This window comes from Lithobates pipiens, unplaced genomic scaffold (genome assembly GCF_037356315.1).
Source record: "Lithobates pipiens isolate NorthernLeopardFrog02 unplaced genomic scaffold, aLitPip1_a1.2 Scaffold_16, whole genome shotgun sequence".
NCBI classification, from domain to species: Eukaryota; Metazoa; Chordata; class Amphibia; order Anura; family Ranidae; genus Lithobates; species Lithobates pipiens.
The window spans coordinates 384,753,268-384,770,822 of NW_027507748.1; the positions used below are offsets into that span (position 1 = coordinate 384,753,268).

Genomic DNA, 17,555 nt, shown 5'->3' on the forward strand with positions numbered 1-17,555 from the left:
GTACCTGGTGCTTCTTTAAGCCCAGCACTCCCTGTTCTCACCTTCAGGGGTGCTTTTCACTTAGCGACAGGGGAAGCCCTCTCGTCAAATTGGCCTCAGACCAGGTACGTGACACTGTGTAGTAACATTGTTAAGGAATTCAAGGTTTATCTTCAAGAGAGTGAAACTACAGCCATGGCTTTTGGAGAGAGTGCAGATATATAAATCACTGCAAGGAGTTGTCACCATCTGGAGAGATGACAAACCAGTGGATGTTTCAGCCCTTCTTTGGCTACCCTAAAATGTACATATATTTCATTTTGGATAGAGTAGGAAAGGGTTTTAACCAACATATTTTTTTATTTATACATTTTTTATTTATTTTTTAATTGTCCTGGTGGGGAGATTTCCCCTCAGATTCTTCCATACCCAGAAGCACAGGGTATATTGCGGTGGCAGCAGCAGAAGTAAGAGAATCTGGAGGGCTGTAAAGGTAACTTTAATGATGGGCATTGATGAATCAAAATTTTGGACTGGCTGAATTTCAATCTGCTTGGCCCTCCCTGATTGACAGATGGACACACTAGAAAATGTTTGTCAGTCAGCAGCTGTAGCCACTGATCAGTGTATTTTGACAGCAGAGAGTCCTGCTGTCAGAATGCAAAGCCCCAGTTTTGTGATTCATCCATCCACCTTGATTTTTGTAGATACTTGCTGACTGAACTAAAAAAAAAAAAAAAATTAAAATAAAATAAAAAAAACATAAGCTGGTTAAGCTTAAGCTGGTCGAGGTCTGATCTTTTACCAGAACTTGCTCTGAATATGAAAGGGGACCAGTGTCTCTTTAAGGCTTCTTTCACATATGCTGTGGCCACTGCTCACAGCATGGGGTCCAGTGCATGCCTGTTCTCCGATTCAGGTGCGAATCGGGTCCGAATTTTTGCCTAAATTCGCACCTTAATTGGACCAGAAGACGCACAGGCCCCTTCTTCCGTGGACGCCCTGGAGCTGTGAGAAACGACTCCATTGAGAGCCAGTCACACGCTTCTGTCATGCGAACTGAATGCGGAGAAACTCGCATGCAATTTGCATAAACCTGGCCTAAAGCTGAATTCCAGAAATTCAGCAACTTTGCAAAAAGTGCAGGTACACTGAGTTAAGTCAAATTAGGTGCGTGTCACCTTTGAGACTTATCTCTATTACATATATGGCAAGTCTATTGCATTCCCAGAGGACACGCTCTGGCTGTAAGATGAGAGAAGCGCACACAACAGCAATATTCGCCCCTTCTGCTTCCCATTCACAGAAGCTTTTGTGTTTTTGAAATCGGTTCACATATAACAAAAGCTTCTGTGACTGGGTAGAATTTGATGTGAGCATATCAGTTCCAGTGACTCTGCTCTTGAAGGAATTGAGACTACAGTGAGAAACTGGGAGCTCCAGAAGTTATCTTCTTGGAGCACAAGACGGCAGACGCCTTGTTGGACGTCTCGTGTGGTATGCCTGCAGTTTTTACAAAGTAGCTGAATTTGTGGAATTTCGACTTTTAAATGCATGAGAATTTGTGAAGCATATACTGTACAACCAGGCTTATTAAATTAAGCATAGAGCCAAGCGTGTTATTACATAGCAGTCAATCAGCAGTAATATCTAATTGTCTTGTCCCCTCTTAATTATTGAAAAGTGAAATCTGTTTAGTTTCTGTGTGTTACTATTTAATTAGAAAATAAAGAAACCTTATTATTCTACAACCTGTTTAATATTCAAGAGCACTTCTCTTAATTATGCAGTACCGAACAGGTGCTGAATAGTCATAGAACCTGAATCATGGGCAGGAACCTTCAGGTGATTGGATAACCTAGGGTCTGTGAATAATCAGCCTTTGCCCTGTACTGTATTCCAAGATATGGAATATACAGGTAGCTCAAAGTGCCCTTTTTCACTGTCTCTTCTGTAATTCAAAGGCCTTTATTCCACAGTCCAACCTGCTTGGTTGACTTGGAATCTTTCACTTGATTGTGCAGCAAAATGGCATTCATTGAAAAAACTGTATGGTATGATGCTTTTCATGTAGCATCTGAGCTGCATCCAGCATTGTCCATTGCGTATTGCATTACAGTTACCAGTGGTTGTCTTCTACGACTGGTTTATGGTATATTGAGCCTGAATGTATTGTGACCAGGGCTTTTTTCTCTCTCAAAGAATAGGAGCAGAAACGTCCCCCTTCAGTCACTTTTAGCCTCTGCCCCCTACCCACCTCCGAGGACCATCCCTTGGTTCCACCCCCTACCCACCTCCCAGTACCACCCCTTTTAGAGAAGTATCATTTTGTAGTGATTAGTTATTTGTATTGAATTTTGTTAATAACATCAAGAAAAGCAGTAAAATAGATCCCCGTAGCTAGCAGCAATAGACCACTTCCTCAACAGTAGATCCCTTCCAGCAACAATCCCCCCCCCAAGCAATGTAAGCCCAACTAGCAACAATAGATACCACAGCAACCATAGACTACCACACAAAAATAGATGCCCGCCAGCAACAATAGATCCCCAGCAGCAATAGCCACCCCCCCCCCCCAACAGTAGATCCAATTAGATCTCTTCCAGCAACAATTGACCCCCCCATCAACAATGGATATCCCACCAGTAATAGTAATAGACCTTCCTAGAAACAATAGACCACCATTCAAAAATCTCCTCCAGGAACAATAGATCCCACAGCAGCCAGCATTATTGGACACTCCAGGACACCTCCACCCTCAAGGAAATAAAGTCCAGATTGTGACCATTCAGATATTTCCTGAAAGGTATCCCCAATTAACTCTTTATTTGCAATGTTCCAGAGATGGCATTATAACTCTGCACTGTTGCCTACTTGGCGAAAAGCCATTGTGATGATTATTACTCAGTAACCAGTCTTGTTGGGTTACATGAATGAATTGAGTACCAAGATTAACAATTTCTTTTTTTTTCTCAACAGGTTATCAATGTTACAGGGATATCTGTTGGCTCAGGTTTAGCCTCTGCTTGTGATACACTCATGTCTCAGGTATGCTGAGTAGTACAAATAAAAATGTTGGCAAGTATTATTCTGTTCATTTGCATAAAGTGAAATGTGTTTCTAGAGTAAATTACGCAGGATCTTTTAGACCCCTTTAGCTATGGAGCTGTCCGTGCATTCGCAATAAAGCGCCGCTCGTTTTGGCAGCGCTTTTTGGCTGCTAGCGGGGCGCTTTTAACCCCAAAAAAAGGAGTTAAAAACTCCCGCGTTGCACTTACGAAGCACTTTTCAGGCACTTCGGAAAGTGCTGTCCATTCATTGCAATAGGCAGAGGCATTTTGGGAGCACTGTATACACTGCTCTCAAACAGCCTCAAAGATGCTGCTTGCAGGACTCTTTCTAACGTTCTGCAAGCACACCGCCCAGGTGTGAAAGCACCCATTGCATTGAATGGGAAGCAGTTTTCAGGCGCTTTGCAGGGGCTATTTCTAGCACTAGAATGCCTGAAAACTGCCCCAGTGTGAAAGGGGGTCTTAAAGTGATTGTAAAGGTTAGTTTTGAAAAAACAAACATGTTATACTTGCCTGCTCTATGCAAGGGTTTTGCACAGCGTGGCCCCTGTTCCTCCTAATCTGGGTTCCCCCGACGGTGCTTCTGGCTTCTCTTCTCAAAAGCCCCCACGTAGAGCCACTTTCCATGGAAGCACTTGTGCAGACACACTCCCCAGCCCCCCCCCCCCCCGGGTCCCACATAATTGGATTTGATTGACAGCAGCGGGAGCCAATGGCTCCCGCTGCTATCAATCTATCCAATGAGGACCCGAGACAGCGGCTGGAACGATTGGGCTAAATTAAAGGGGTTGTAAACCCTCGCCTTTTTTCACCTTAATGCATCATATGCATTAAAAGAGGGAGTCCCGCAAAAAATTTTATTTTATTTTTTGCAGTATGTGCAGCTGCTGACTTTTAAAATAAGGACACTCACCTGTCCCAGGGTCCAGCGATGTCGGCACCCAAGGCCGAACCATCCCTTGGTCCTCAGATGCTGCCACCGCCATCTTTGGTAAGGGAATCAGGAAATAAAGCCTTGCGGCTTCAGTTCCCTAATGTGCATGTGCGAGTCGCACCGCGCAATCCGAATGGTCCCTGCTGTCTCTGGGACCGTGTGTGTCCCAGCAGACAGCGCGGCAGGAAGAGGCATAAACTCCCGTGTCTTGGGTATCTGCACCCCCCCTCCCCCCCCTGAAAGGTGCCAAATGTGACACTGGAGGGGAGGAGGGTTCCGAAAAGCGGAGGTTAAATTTTTTTCGTTTGAACCTCCGCTTTAAGGTGAAAAAACACCTGGCAGTGACCAGCCCCCCCCCATATTACTTACCTGGGCCCTGGAGCTTGACCCGGCGGGGATGCCCTGTCTCTCTGCCAAGGGTTCTCAATTCTTGATTGGATAGATTGATGGCAGGGGGGCGGGGCCGAGTCATACATTCGGCTGCTATGGACGCCAAATGCTGGACTCGGGAGCACGCGTGCAAGGTAACCCCCTTGGGAGAGCGCTTCTCCTAGGGGGTTATCTGATGCGGGGAGGAGTTGCAAGAGCAGACTGGGGACCCCAAAAGAACAGGTTCGGGGCCACTCTGTGCAAAACGAGCTGCACAGTAGAGGCAAGTATTATATATATATATATATATGTGTTGAAAGGCCAGTATGGTGGCCTGTATTTATGGGAGGAGCCCGGAGGAGTAATTGATCAGCCCGTTCAGCTGTGTTCCTTATCAGCCAGTACGGTGGCCGGAATTTATGGGAGGAGCCCGGAGGGGTATTTAATCAGCCCATTCTGCTGTGTTCCTTGTCGGTTCCTGTGTGCAATACCACAGATCTAGGGCCGACTATTCGAGACCGTTCGATAGAAGGAGTGCAGTGTTCGTGAGTTCCGTCTTCATTGAAGTCCTGTCTTCATCCTCGTGTTACAGTCGGTTTTGCCGTCGTGAGCGTTCGTGTATTGTCTGAGGCGCAACAACTCGAAACTTGCCGGTATCGTGCAACGCATCTGGTTCGGCTCCCATTTCTCATTTCATGTTATTTCATGTCACTAAACTGTGATCTGTTGAACTCACGAACCACTCACTGAAATATCACCTTCGTATTTTTCCGATATCGTTCACGCATCCGTTACCTCTAAACATTTGTGCTCCTTGCTTCTCGAAAGAAGTCGTGGTCATCCGTTCGTGACACCACATCGAGCATTTCATTTCACAAACCCGCTATACCGACCAAATCACTGGTCTCTACTGAAACGTCCGAATCGTCCGGTTCATTTCGAAATTCCCAATCAGATGTTCTAAATTCTAATTAACCGGCTCATTTTAATCGTTTTAATCATTGCATTTTATTTCATTCTTCTCGAAAGAAGTCGTGGTCACTCGTTCATGACTCCACATCGAGCATTTCATTTTTCAAACCTTCCGCATACCGACCAAATCACGGGTCCCTACGTCCGAATCGTTCGGATCATTTCGAAAATTCCCAAACAGACGTCCTAAATTCTAACTAACCGGAGAGTTTCAATCATTTCATTCGTTTCAATCATTTCAATCGTTTCGATCAGTTCAATCGTTTCGATCATTTCTATCATTTCGATCATTTCAATCATTTCATTTCGGTCACGAGTCGCGCTCCGATTCGAATCTAGTCGCATCTCCGATGCACCGATTCGCTCCGGTGTGCCCCAGTTGTCGGCCTCATTTCAATACATGCTCCAGTGACAGAATCATTCGCAGGTTCAGCCACGGTTTTCGATTCTTGTCTTTGTCATGGCATATCATTTCTGGTCACCTATCACGCCCCGTTACGAATCCAGTCGCATTATATCGATGCACTGATTCGCCTCGGTACGCCCAGTTGTTTGGCCTCATTTCTATACATGCTCCAGAGACGGATTCTTTACCGAATCGGTGGGCCACTCGTTGATTCCGGTCTCTGTCATGGTATGTCACTTATTACGCTCCGATTCGAATCCTGTTGCAGTTATGTGCACCGATTCGTTCCGGTGTGCCCAGCTGCTTCGCCTCATTTCAGTACATGCTCCAGAGACAGGGTTCACCGTTGATTCTTCAGCGCAGCCGTTGATCCCTGTCTTTGTCATGGGTATCATTTCGTTTCACCTATCACGCTCCGACACGAATAGTCACACCTATGTTCTAATTTGTCTCGGCGTGCCCCAGGACTGGCCTCATTTCAGTACATGCTCCAGAGTCCGTTTCGTGCTCAGTCGCAAAGTTACGGCATGGCGGATTCACTCATTTCACTCATCTCACTATCACCTCCTGCACCTCGGTTCAAACCCAGTTGTTTTACAAATTCGGGTTCTGGACAGGGGGCCATGGTCATTTGGCCTCATTTCACTAATTGCCTCATTTCAGTACATGCTCCAGAGTCCGGCTCGCTGTCAGTGGCGCCTGTGACACGACCGAGCTGCGCTTCTGCCATGGCAGGTTCTCATCAAAGGCAACATTTCGTTTATGTTTGTTCGTCTTATTTCATTTAATTTTATTTCAAAAAAAAAAAAGGGGGGGAAAGGAAGAAATAATAATAATAGAAAAAGGGAAAAAAATATATCTAAAAAAAAAAACAAAAAAAACATTTCATTGTGTTTGTTTGTCTCATTTAATTTTATTTTATGTCATTTCGTTTTATTTCAAAGCTCACCACTCCCATTAGGAGTCACCATTTGGCCAGTTGTCTATGACAGGTATGGAATCCTCAACTGGTTTGGCCTTTGTGTTTACAGGTCAGTCAAGTCCAGTAGCACCCTCCATGCACTGATTCATCGAGGCATGCCCCAGGTGTCTTGACCTCATTTCGTTCTGTGCTCCGCAGTTCCAACTCATCATTAATCATAAACATACCAATTCTTGTCTACATCACGGCAAACATTTCATTTATTTCATTCCACATATTCATCGCTTACCAACTCAAATCCCTCAAACCGGCAACGCATTAATCCGCACCCGTCTTTTCAGCCTTATGGGTATAACTCAACAATTCATATCGGATTCATTGTCATCTACACCACGATCGTTTGGGTCGGATTATCACATAACCAATTCATAGGATTCATTTCACACATACATCCGGTTCATATCGGATTCATTTCGCACGCATCCAAGTACAACTCTGTGCAAGCTTGTTGCTAGCACGCATCCAATCACAATCATCCTGCAGTCACCACAAGCACATCTAGGCATAACTCCCTGCAATCGTGGCAGACTCACATCCAAGCATAAACTTCTTGCAATCGTTGCAAACACGCATCCAAGCATAGACTTCTTGCAATAGTTGCTAGCACACATCCTAGCATAAACTTTGCAGTTGTCGCTAGCAAGCCCCAGGCACAAACGTAGTACTATCCTTGCTGGCAGGCAGTTCTGGCTGGCTCAGTGCATTGCTGGGTAAGGCCTGGATATCTTCCTAACGTACGTAGTATAACGGGGTGCTATATCGTAGGTAGGTTGATCCAGGGAGAAATCTGATTGCCGCTCGAGGGGTCAGGAAGGAATTTTTTCCCCTGCTGTAGCTAATTAGAGCATGCTCTGCGGGGGTTTTTTGCCTTCCTCTGGATCAGCTGTGGGGATAGCATTGGGTGTGTCGGGTTGTGCAATGTTGTTTGTCTAAATTGTTGATTTTGTCGTGGGCTGGGTGGACTTTGTCTTTTCAACCTAGCTAACTACGCATCCTAGCATAACTTCTTGCAATCGTAGCAAGCACGCATCTTGGCATAACTTATTTAGCCTTTTCAGGTCATACTGCTCACAGCCCTGTGTCCGGATGTCTGTGACACCACCGAGTCCAGCCACCACAAACACATCTCCAGTGACGTTAACTCCCTTGCTATCATTGTGTGCACACATTTAAGCGCAACACTTGCTATCACGGCTAGGCGTGCAACTTAGCATAACTTGTGATCGTTGCAAGCATTTTGTTGGCACTCAGCCACACATCATTTTCAGCGGTACTCATTTGGCCACTTAGCCCCAGTGACTACGCCACTCGCCATTCCTGACGCTCATTCCCCCCGTTGGGCAGTTGAGTTCAGCTTCCGTCCTACACCAGAGGTCGAGTTGCCACACGCAGCTGGCTTCTTCTCGTAATACGGTCAGGCTATATCTAGCCAGCACCCGACATTTCTATCCCTACAGGACCCCGGTGAGCCGTCTGTTGATGGCCCATACAGTAAGATCCCCTCTAACGGGTATCCAGAAACATCTGCCCGTAGCCAACGCTAGACGCTTGCCCATCACAACTGCCATCTTTAGGGACATGTAGAACATCCTCGCACGCCAGTTTCCCCCTTGACAAGCTGACCCTATCAGGTCAGTTTTTCAAACACTTCACCCACACACAGGGGTATACCTAGAAGCAGCTTCAGTCTGTTTCGGGTATGCTCAGTTCTGCGATATGGTCATTCCCCAGGGTTGGTCTTTATGTCATGCATCCTCGTCTTCCCCTCCCAGATTCAGGGCCCCTGTCAGACCCTTAATCTGGATGCCACGGATCTTTCAATATCAGAGGTTCCGTACTACGTAGATCGGTATATCATGTTTATACCGTCTATCTCGCCCCTATCACCCCAGCTAGGGACAGATGTAGCGACCATCACAGGCTTCGCTGCAATTTTTGGCCACCATCAGGCAACCAGCAGAGATTATTGCAAGATAGGTCTAAATCCCTAGCCGTCATGTCCTGCCTGGGTAGGCTGGTACAGCTGTCGTTATAATTCAGTTTAAAGCTGACCATACATTGTTCCTGGCCTAGAGCAATCTCGTAGCAGATGCGCTGTCGTATTTGACTGGAGCCGATCCAGTGTCAGCCGTTGTCCTTGGTCGGTCTCACCTAAACCCCGGTTTAGTACAATATCTACAAACAGCGACCAAACTCGTAAACGTCTCACTTTCTCGCAACATGCTCAAACTACCAGACGGCCTGGAGGGCCTTCAGAAATTCCGGATACACCACTCCTATGAAACCTCCAACATCAGGCAGTTACTGGCCTTTCCCTCATACTGTCATACTCAGCTGCCTATCCCATAACACTGTTCGACTATACCTAGCCGGCAGGCAACATTTCTTGTCCTTGCCGGACCCCGCAAACCTTCTTTATTCATGTCCCACGCTGGTTGAACCGTGCTTCGTGAAGTCAAGGAAATCCAACCGATGGTCGGTGACAAATGCTTACCCGAACGGGTGACATCCTTAAGGGTATTCCGACCATCCTGACTATCCCCTCAGTTGTTCTCTCCCCTAGCATGGTCCTACAAGCAGCCAGGTGTTGGCCTACTACAGGTTCCTGTGACCTGGAAAGTTCACCTGCGGTAATCCAGCAGGCCGAGAGCTATGTAGACGCTACTTAGCCTGATACAAAGATCACTTCATACTTCCCCTAGCGGTTTCAAAGAGCAGCAAGTAAGCTCCAGCGTAGACATCCACTTTTACAGAATCGGTAACAGCGGGTCCCCAGACAATATCATTGAATAGCTAGGCAGGTAGAAGTCTGCCTGCTTCACCCAGTACAGCCACAATCCTCAGGTGGAAATAAGCTCAGGCATCTGTTAAACTCACTCAGTGATCAAACTCAATCGATAAAGAGCAATTCCCTACCAGTATGTTTTTGCCCCCTTATTTTGGTATACCGTACGTTAGACCAGGGCACACCCTCAGGTCTATTTCAAGTGGTAAGTTTATGTTAACCCTGTTTGTCATCGTTATACGTATCGGACATAGGGCTCTGAACCATAAGTTGAAAGGCCAGTATGGTGGCCTGTATTTATGGGAGGAGCTCGGAGGAGTAATTGATCAGCCCGTTCAGCTGTGTTCCTTATCAGCCAGTACGGTGGCCGGAATTTATGGGAGGAGCCCGGAGGGGTATTTAATCAGCCCATTCTGCTGTGTTCCTTGTCGGTTCCTGTGTGCAATACCCACCCTCCCATCCCCTTTTTAGGGCATTTCTCAAGGCATCATACTCCTCACAGAGTACTCATTTCACTTAATTTCATGTTCATTTCATTTAATCCTCATTTCTTATCTAGGGTATGCCCCCTTATTTTGGTATACCGCACGTTAGACCAGGGCACACCCTCAGGTCTATTTCAAGTGGTAAGTTTATGTTAACTCTGTTTGTCATCGTTATACGTATCGGACATAGGGCTCTGAACCATAAATATATATATATATATGCATGTATGTATGTATGTGTGTGTATATATATGTATGTGTGTGTGTATGTATGTGTATGTATATGTATATATATATATATATATATATATATATATATAATGTGAAATGTAATTGATTTTTTTTTTTTTTTTTAAATGAACCCTTAAGCCCCATACACACTAAGTTTTTCTGCTGAGTTTTTTCTTCAGATTTACCAAAACCATATAATATGAGGTCAAACCTTAGGAGTTTCAATTTGTATGCAATCAGGCAGGCCCTTGCACTACATGGTTTGGTAAATCTGAAGAAACTCAGCAGAAAAACTGATAGTGTATGGGACTTAACAATCACTTTAAGAAAAAGGGAGGCTCTGAGGGGCAGTTGTAGCACAAAAGGTTTTTCACCTTAATGCATAGAATGCATTAAAGTGGAAAACCTTGAGGGTTTACAACTCCTTTAGGTCATTTAGACTGAGGCCTCATGCACATTGGGCTTTTTAATCACTTTGCTACTGGGCATTTTTTACCCCCTTCCTGCCAGGGCCAATTATCAGCTTTCAGGGCTGTCACATTTTGAATTTAAATTTGCATGGCCGTGCAACAAATTTTTATAATTTTTTTTTTTTTTTTTTTTTTCACACAAATAGAGCTTTCCTTTGGTATTTAATCACCACTGTTTGTTTAGTCATTTAGCAAAAAAAAGACCAAAAATTTAGAAAAAAAACGTATTCATAGTTTGTTATAAAAAGTCTGTAAACCGGTAATTTTGTCTCCTTCACTGATGTGTGCTGATGAGGCTGCACTGATGGGCTCTGATGAGGCAGCCCCAATTGGCATTGATGGGCACTGATAGGCTGCACTGATGAGGAGACATTGGTGGGCACTGATGAGGAAGCACTGATGGGCATTAATAGGTGGAAACGAAAGGTGGTATTGTTGGGACTGCACGAATAATCAGGACACTAATTATCAGTGTACATGTCCCTTTTTAGAGAAGCCGGTTATCTGCTCTCTTCTCCTCTCCTTGCCGATAACCAATTTCTGTTTATATCCGTGATCAACTGTGATTGGACACAGCTAATCGTGTGCTAAAGAGCTGCTGAATCTGTGATCAGCAGTGCGCCCCGCAGCGCGCGCGATCACAGGAGGCTGCCATTTGGCTATAGTGAGGTCGGCAAGTGGTTAAAGGCTTCTTCGTTCTTGTTTCCAATCAGTTGACAAACATTAAAAGACTACCTCATACAAATCCTCCAATACAATAACCCATTCATAGCAAAAGCAAAAAATAAAAAAATGGTACAGACCCATTTCTATTCTTCCATTATTTTGTTGACCTGTTTCACCCAATGGTGATAGCGTTCATAGTAGGTGCTTGTGGCTTTTTCCAATAGACTAGAATTAGCCCTTTAGCTGCATCCAACAGATGTGGAACTATACTCTTCTTCTTATATGCCCTGATGGAACTTTTGAGTGCCATGAAAGGGGCATTGCACAGGCTCATTCTTGATCAAGGCCATTATTATTTTAGAGATCAAATTCCTGAGCTCAGCCCAGAATGGCCTAATCTTGGGGCATTCCTAGCAACTAGACAGTTTATAATTTTGTCTCCTGTGTTTTAGTATTTATCGAACATGTATGTACCAGTCTTAACATATTCCGTTCCGTAAGTCTGTGAAGTGACCATCTAACTCTGTTTCCCACTCCCCCAAAAAAATCTGAGGCCTCTGGTGACACACTGTCTATTCAGCAATTTATAAGGGATAGCAAAAGCCCCTATCCATTGGCTGTTTATGCCATAGAGGTACAAAATCGGAGAGAGGTTCCGCTTTTTTAATCTCCTGTAGGTGAACAGTACAGAAATGCTATAGTTGCTGATACCTCCAGGTATCCATTGGAAACTCACCATATTCCTCTCTAGGGTCCCTCAGCAGGTGCAATCTCCCATTCCGCATAAGCTTGAGACAACTAGTGTCTCCATCAGTCGCCCAAGATTTAAAGAAAGATAGTGACTCATCTGGGGGAAACCAACAGAATCCATCCAGCGGTAATAATGGAGAGATTTTTAGGGATAGGGCTTGTTTGTTGACGGAATCCCAATACTTCAAGCCCTCTATATAGGTACAGGACCCATGGAGCTTTGGCTAACTCGCAGCCCGCCAATGTCTTTTTCTAGTATCACCCAGGCCTTTTGAGTAGATACTTAATACATTGTTTATTCTATATGAAAGAGAAAGACTGCCTAAGGCAATCCTCTATAATTTGGGGCATATGTAACAAGATTTCGAATTTATTATAATTTATTTTAAAATCGGACTTGACTCCAAATTCCTTAACCAGTTCCCGACCAGCACACGCCGATGTACGTCGGCAGAATGGCACGGGCAGGCATATTGGCGTACAGGTACGTCCAATCTTTAATGCGATGCTGGTCGGGAGCCCCATGAGTCCGGTCGCGGGTCCCACGGACTCAATCGCCGCGGACATACCCGTGATCGTCTCACGGGGCGGCTGAACGGAGAGATGCCGTTGTAAACAGCATCTCCCCGTTCTGCCTAGCAACAAGTGACACTGATCTCTGCTCCATGTGATTGGAGCAGAGCTCAGTGTTCACTAAATGAAAGTCCAGCCCCCAACAGTTAGTAACACACCCCTAGGAAAACTTAACCCCTACACTGCCACCCACTGGTTAACCCCTTCACTGCTAGTGTCATTTACACAGGAATCACTGCATTTGTATAGCAGTGATTGCTGTATAAATGACAATGGTCCCAAAAATGTGTCAAAAATGTCTGGTGCGTCCGCCATGATGTCGCAATCACAATTAAAAATTGCTGATCGCCGCCATTACTAGTAAAAAAAAAAAAATTATAACTTTTGCGCAAACCAATCAATAATTTCTTATTGCGATTTATTTATTTGTTTATTTTTACCAAAAATATGTAGAAGAATACGCATCGGCCTAAACTGAGGGAAATTTTTTTTTTTATATATATATATTTTTGGGGGATATTTATTATAACAAAAAGTTATTTTTTTCAAAATTGTTGCTGTATTTTTGTTTATAGCGCAAAAAATTAAAAAACCGCAGAGGTGATCAAATACCACCAAAAGAAAGCTCTATTTGTGGGAAAAAAAGGACATACATTTTGTTTGGGAGCCACGTCGCATGTCCACGCAATTGTCAGTTAAAGCGACGCAGTGCCAAATCGCAAACGTGGCCTGGTCTTAAGCCAGCAAAATGGTCCGCCATTTAATTAGGTAATGTTATCAATGGATCAGAAATAAAAAATAGAATATCATCCGCATAAGCGGAACATTTATGCTCTGCAAGGCCTACTTTAAAATTATGGACATTGGGGTTTTATCTTATTTTGCATAACAATGCCTCTGTGATTAGTGCGAACAGCAGAGGTGACAATGGACTCCACTGCCTAGTCCCGTTCTTTATCTCCAAAGGGGGGGGGAAACACTATTTCACCTTTTTGTTTGGTCGAGGGTTTCCCATACAGGGCCCTAATCCAGCCTAGCATTTCTGGACCTAGGCCCATGGCAACCAGGACCTCCTCAAGAAATACCCAGTCTACCCTGTCAAACGCTTTCATGGCGTCTGTAGACAGGAGGAGGTGTTAAATGTCTCTTCTAGTGGTGTTTTGCTATTTTCTTTTATGCCTCTAAACTCCCCTCCATGTTAGCCATTGCATCCATGCACACAGAGGCATTTAGAGGCATTTAGAGGCAAAGAAACCACACTGGCAGCTTGTTCAGGAGCAGCAGTGTTTTGGCATAAAAAACATCTGAGGCGGCTTAACGTGCTTAAAGTAGTTTTAAAGTCAGAAGTTTTTTTTTTATCTTAATGCATTAAGATGAAAAACCTTCTGTGTGCAGCAGCCCTTCTCAGCCTCCCTAATACTTACCTGTGCCCCATCTCGTTCCAGCGATGTAGCTCGCGAGTCTCAGCTGTCTGAGACCTCAATGACTGAGACAGCAGCAGGGCGCCATTGTCTCACTGCTGTCAATCAAAGTCAGGGAGCCAATGAGGAGAAAGAGAGGGAGCTGGCCGAGCTGTGGTTCCAGTTCTGAATGGACACAGAGCAGTGGTTTGAGTACCAGGAGGCACTTAGCAGGAGGGACGGGCCAGAAGCGCCGGTGAGGGACCTGAAAAGAGGGAAATCAGGGCTGCTCTGTGCAAATCCACTGCACAGGGCAGGTAAGTATAACGTGATATTTTTAAATGTAGTGGTGTGTTGCCACTAGTTACTAACATCCACCAAATCACTCTGCTGCCTGACCTTCATATATCACTTCTGAGATAATGAACAGTCATTTGCTTTGTTTTTGTTTATGGGGGGGGGGTATAACTTGGTTGGGGAAAGGGTATATGGGAATCCTTCCCTCCTGCACAAACTTGCGCTGTAGCACATTGTTTCTTGTCACATCCTCTTCTATATGCAAAAGATAATGCTGACTCTAATTGGTTGCTGCTACTAGGCCAGAGGCCTGCAGTACCTCTCCCCGCAGGCCTAGTTATTTAATGGCATGTGCTGAACGGTGGACTACTGTTCCCAGCTTGCAAATCCTGCATCGATTTGGCACTATTCCCCACAGTCTCTCTTCTGATCCAGGACTCCTCATCAATGACCGTGTAATGATGAGGACTTCATCCATGACCGTGTAAGGACGAAGTTTCCTCACTGACTCCCTGGCATGTCTCCACATCTACCACTCCACTGTGGTACACTCACCGACCTTTCTCTGCCCCGAGTCCAGGGTGAAGAACTTAACCGGACCATACGTTCCTACAGCTTCTCTTGCCCCTCTGCTCCAGGTACTCCTCATCCATGACCATGTAATGATGAGGACTTCACCCATGACCGTGTAAGGGTGAAGCTTCCTCCAGCGATCGGCGCCCCCCCCCCCCCAATGGGGGTGCCCTCCTGCTCCTGCTGCTGTCTAGTACTCCATTCTCCACCTCTGGCCGACAACTCCCCCCAGTGGCCTGTTACCTCAGCTTATATGGGAGGGCTACCCCCTGCCAATTCCAGTTGGGGATTGGTCAGGGCTCCTCACAGGAGCTGCCTGCCACTCCAGTTCTATACCCTGTCCCTCTTCCAGAATATTCTCCCTGGAAGCGGGGGGGGGGGGAGCACCTTGGAACCAAAGCACAGGTGGTCACACCCACTGCTACACTAACCACTCCCTGCCTTCAGGGAGTGGTTAGTGACCAGACAGACAGGCCTATCCTGAAGCATATGGCTGCCTAAATGTACCTGTACTGACAGTTTCCCTAGCAAAAATCCTGTGCTAACACCTACCTAATGGTAAAGGGTGCTACATAAACAAAATAAAAATTAGACTTTAGTATCACTGTAAGCACTTGTGCATTTATTCATTTCAATGGCCATAATAAATTAATATTTTGGCCAATGAAATGACAATTCAACACCCAAACAAACGCTTGATGTGCTTGAACACTGCTCTTCTCCTGTTAGGCGAAAGGCGTAAAGAGGAGCTGTGTAAAAACCCAGTGTGCATGAGGTCTTAAAGGGAATTCCAGGCAAATGTAAAAATTCACTCTTTTGTCTAGTAATTTGTTAAAGACACAGAATCCTCTGCATGGAAAAATCAGGCCTTTAGTGGGGGTGCTAGCACTCTTAGCCAAAATGCCTTTAATGCATTGCACAGTGGTATACAAATATGCCTTAGGTACTGGTAACCAAATGGAATGATATTTACAAAGGCTTACAAGAAAAAAATAATGAAGTGAGGCCCTCACCAGTGTGGGATGCTTATTTAAAATTCAGTGTGCAGGGTGGAGATGGGTAGGTTACACAGGAATTTGCAAATCTGTAAGTTTTGTCATTTTGCTTTGTGCTGCTGCATTCATGATCGGGTCTTTTATTACATAACTGAATCCTCCTTTTTTTTTTTTTTAACCTTGGCTGTAGTTAGATTGGAAAAGGAGCTTGTCGTTTAGCTTTAAAGTTGTTGTAAAACCCATACAACACACTTTGACCTACAGGATTAAGGCTTACCTGTAGGTCCAAGAAATATCTCCTAAACCTACACGGTTTAGGAGATATTTGCCAAAAGACAGGCACCGCTGTCTACAGCGCATGCTCCGTAGACAGCGGAGCACGCCGCGGTCAATGGCGATATGCCGCGAGTGGCGACTCCCATGCGCATGCGCGGGAGTGATGTCATCGCGGCTTCGCCGAATGACAGCGGCGGAGCGGCGAGACCCACCAAGAAGATGGATGCGCCGGACTACAGGGGACAGCGGTGACATCGCTGGCTCCTGTGTCAGGTAAGTGACACATAATGGACTACTATGCGATGCATAGTAGTCCATTATGCTTTACCTTTGCAGGGAATGAAAGAGGAAGTAAACTCATCAGAGTTTACTTCCTCTTTAAGAACAAACCTTCTTGTTACACTGGTAAAAGGGACCTTTGGCTCTGTTTGTTTAGCATGCTTGTAAACTACAAATAGCATAACACTGTGCATTTGTTAAATGTATCCACTAAAGAATGATCATTAACCCTCTTCCCTTTAAATAGTCAGTCTGGCCATTTATTAGTACTCCTAAATTCTCTTATATAGATTGGAATCAATGGATTCAATATTTTCCTTAAGACATGTCATTTGTGGAGATTCCTCCTCCATGTCTTATGTTGAAGGTGGAATATAAGAGAATCTTTCTCATAGGGAAGCAAAGCAATATAAAATGGTGGTGTTTCTAACCTTTCTTCACTTTTTAAAAACATATTAGAAGACTATACACTATATGAATTGTATAATTTTTTTTTTAAGTTAAAAAATAATCATATGATCTCATTTGTGAAAAAATCTTCAAACTCTCACAACAGAACGCCACCAGGAAATAATACATTCTTTCATATAGAATAAGTGTCTTGTCTGTGTTTTTTCTGTTTTGTCAGATGATAAAATCACTTGATTTCGATCATGGCATGCATTTATTTTGGCTTGTGAATCTCTTCTTTTCTTTTCATACTTCTTCTTTGTTTTTTGTTTTTTTATTTTTTTAGAGTTATGGAGGGAAAAATCTGAAGCGTGTGGGCACCGTTCTGCAGAGAGGAATTCTCATCCTAATGCTTGGTTGCTTTCCATGTTGGGCAATATTTATTAATACAGAGCAGGTGCTGTTACTGTGCAGACAAAATCCAGATGTTGCCAGGTGAGTGGACCTTTGTTATATTGTATATGCAAAGATCTCCGAACCATGACCCTCCAGCTGTTGTGGAACTACATGTCCCATGAGGCATTGTAAATCTCTTACAAATACAGACATGATTAGGCATGATTGGAATTGTAGTTCCTTAACAACTGGAGGGCCGTAGTTTGGAGACCCCCA

General features: G+C 44.7%; 1 protein-coding gene across 3 annotated transcripts in view; it reads left to right on the top strand.

The window, feature by feature from the left end:
• LOC143983027 (multidrug and toxin extrusion protein 2-like) overlaps window positions 1-17,555 on the top strand; it is a 134,054-nt gene that overhangs the window by 17,208 nt on the left and 99,291 nt on the right. For all 3 annotated transcript variants that reach the window (XM_077482252.1, XM_077482251.1, XM_077482253.1), the window contains 2 exons: window positions 2,959-3,027; window positions 17,230-17,378. In XM_077482252.1, coding sequence (XP_077338378.1) covers window positions 2,959-3,027; window positions 17,230-17,378 — 218 coding nt within the window. The remainder of the gene's footprint in view (window positions 1-2,958; window positions 3,028-17,229; window positions 17,379-17,555) is intronic.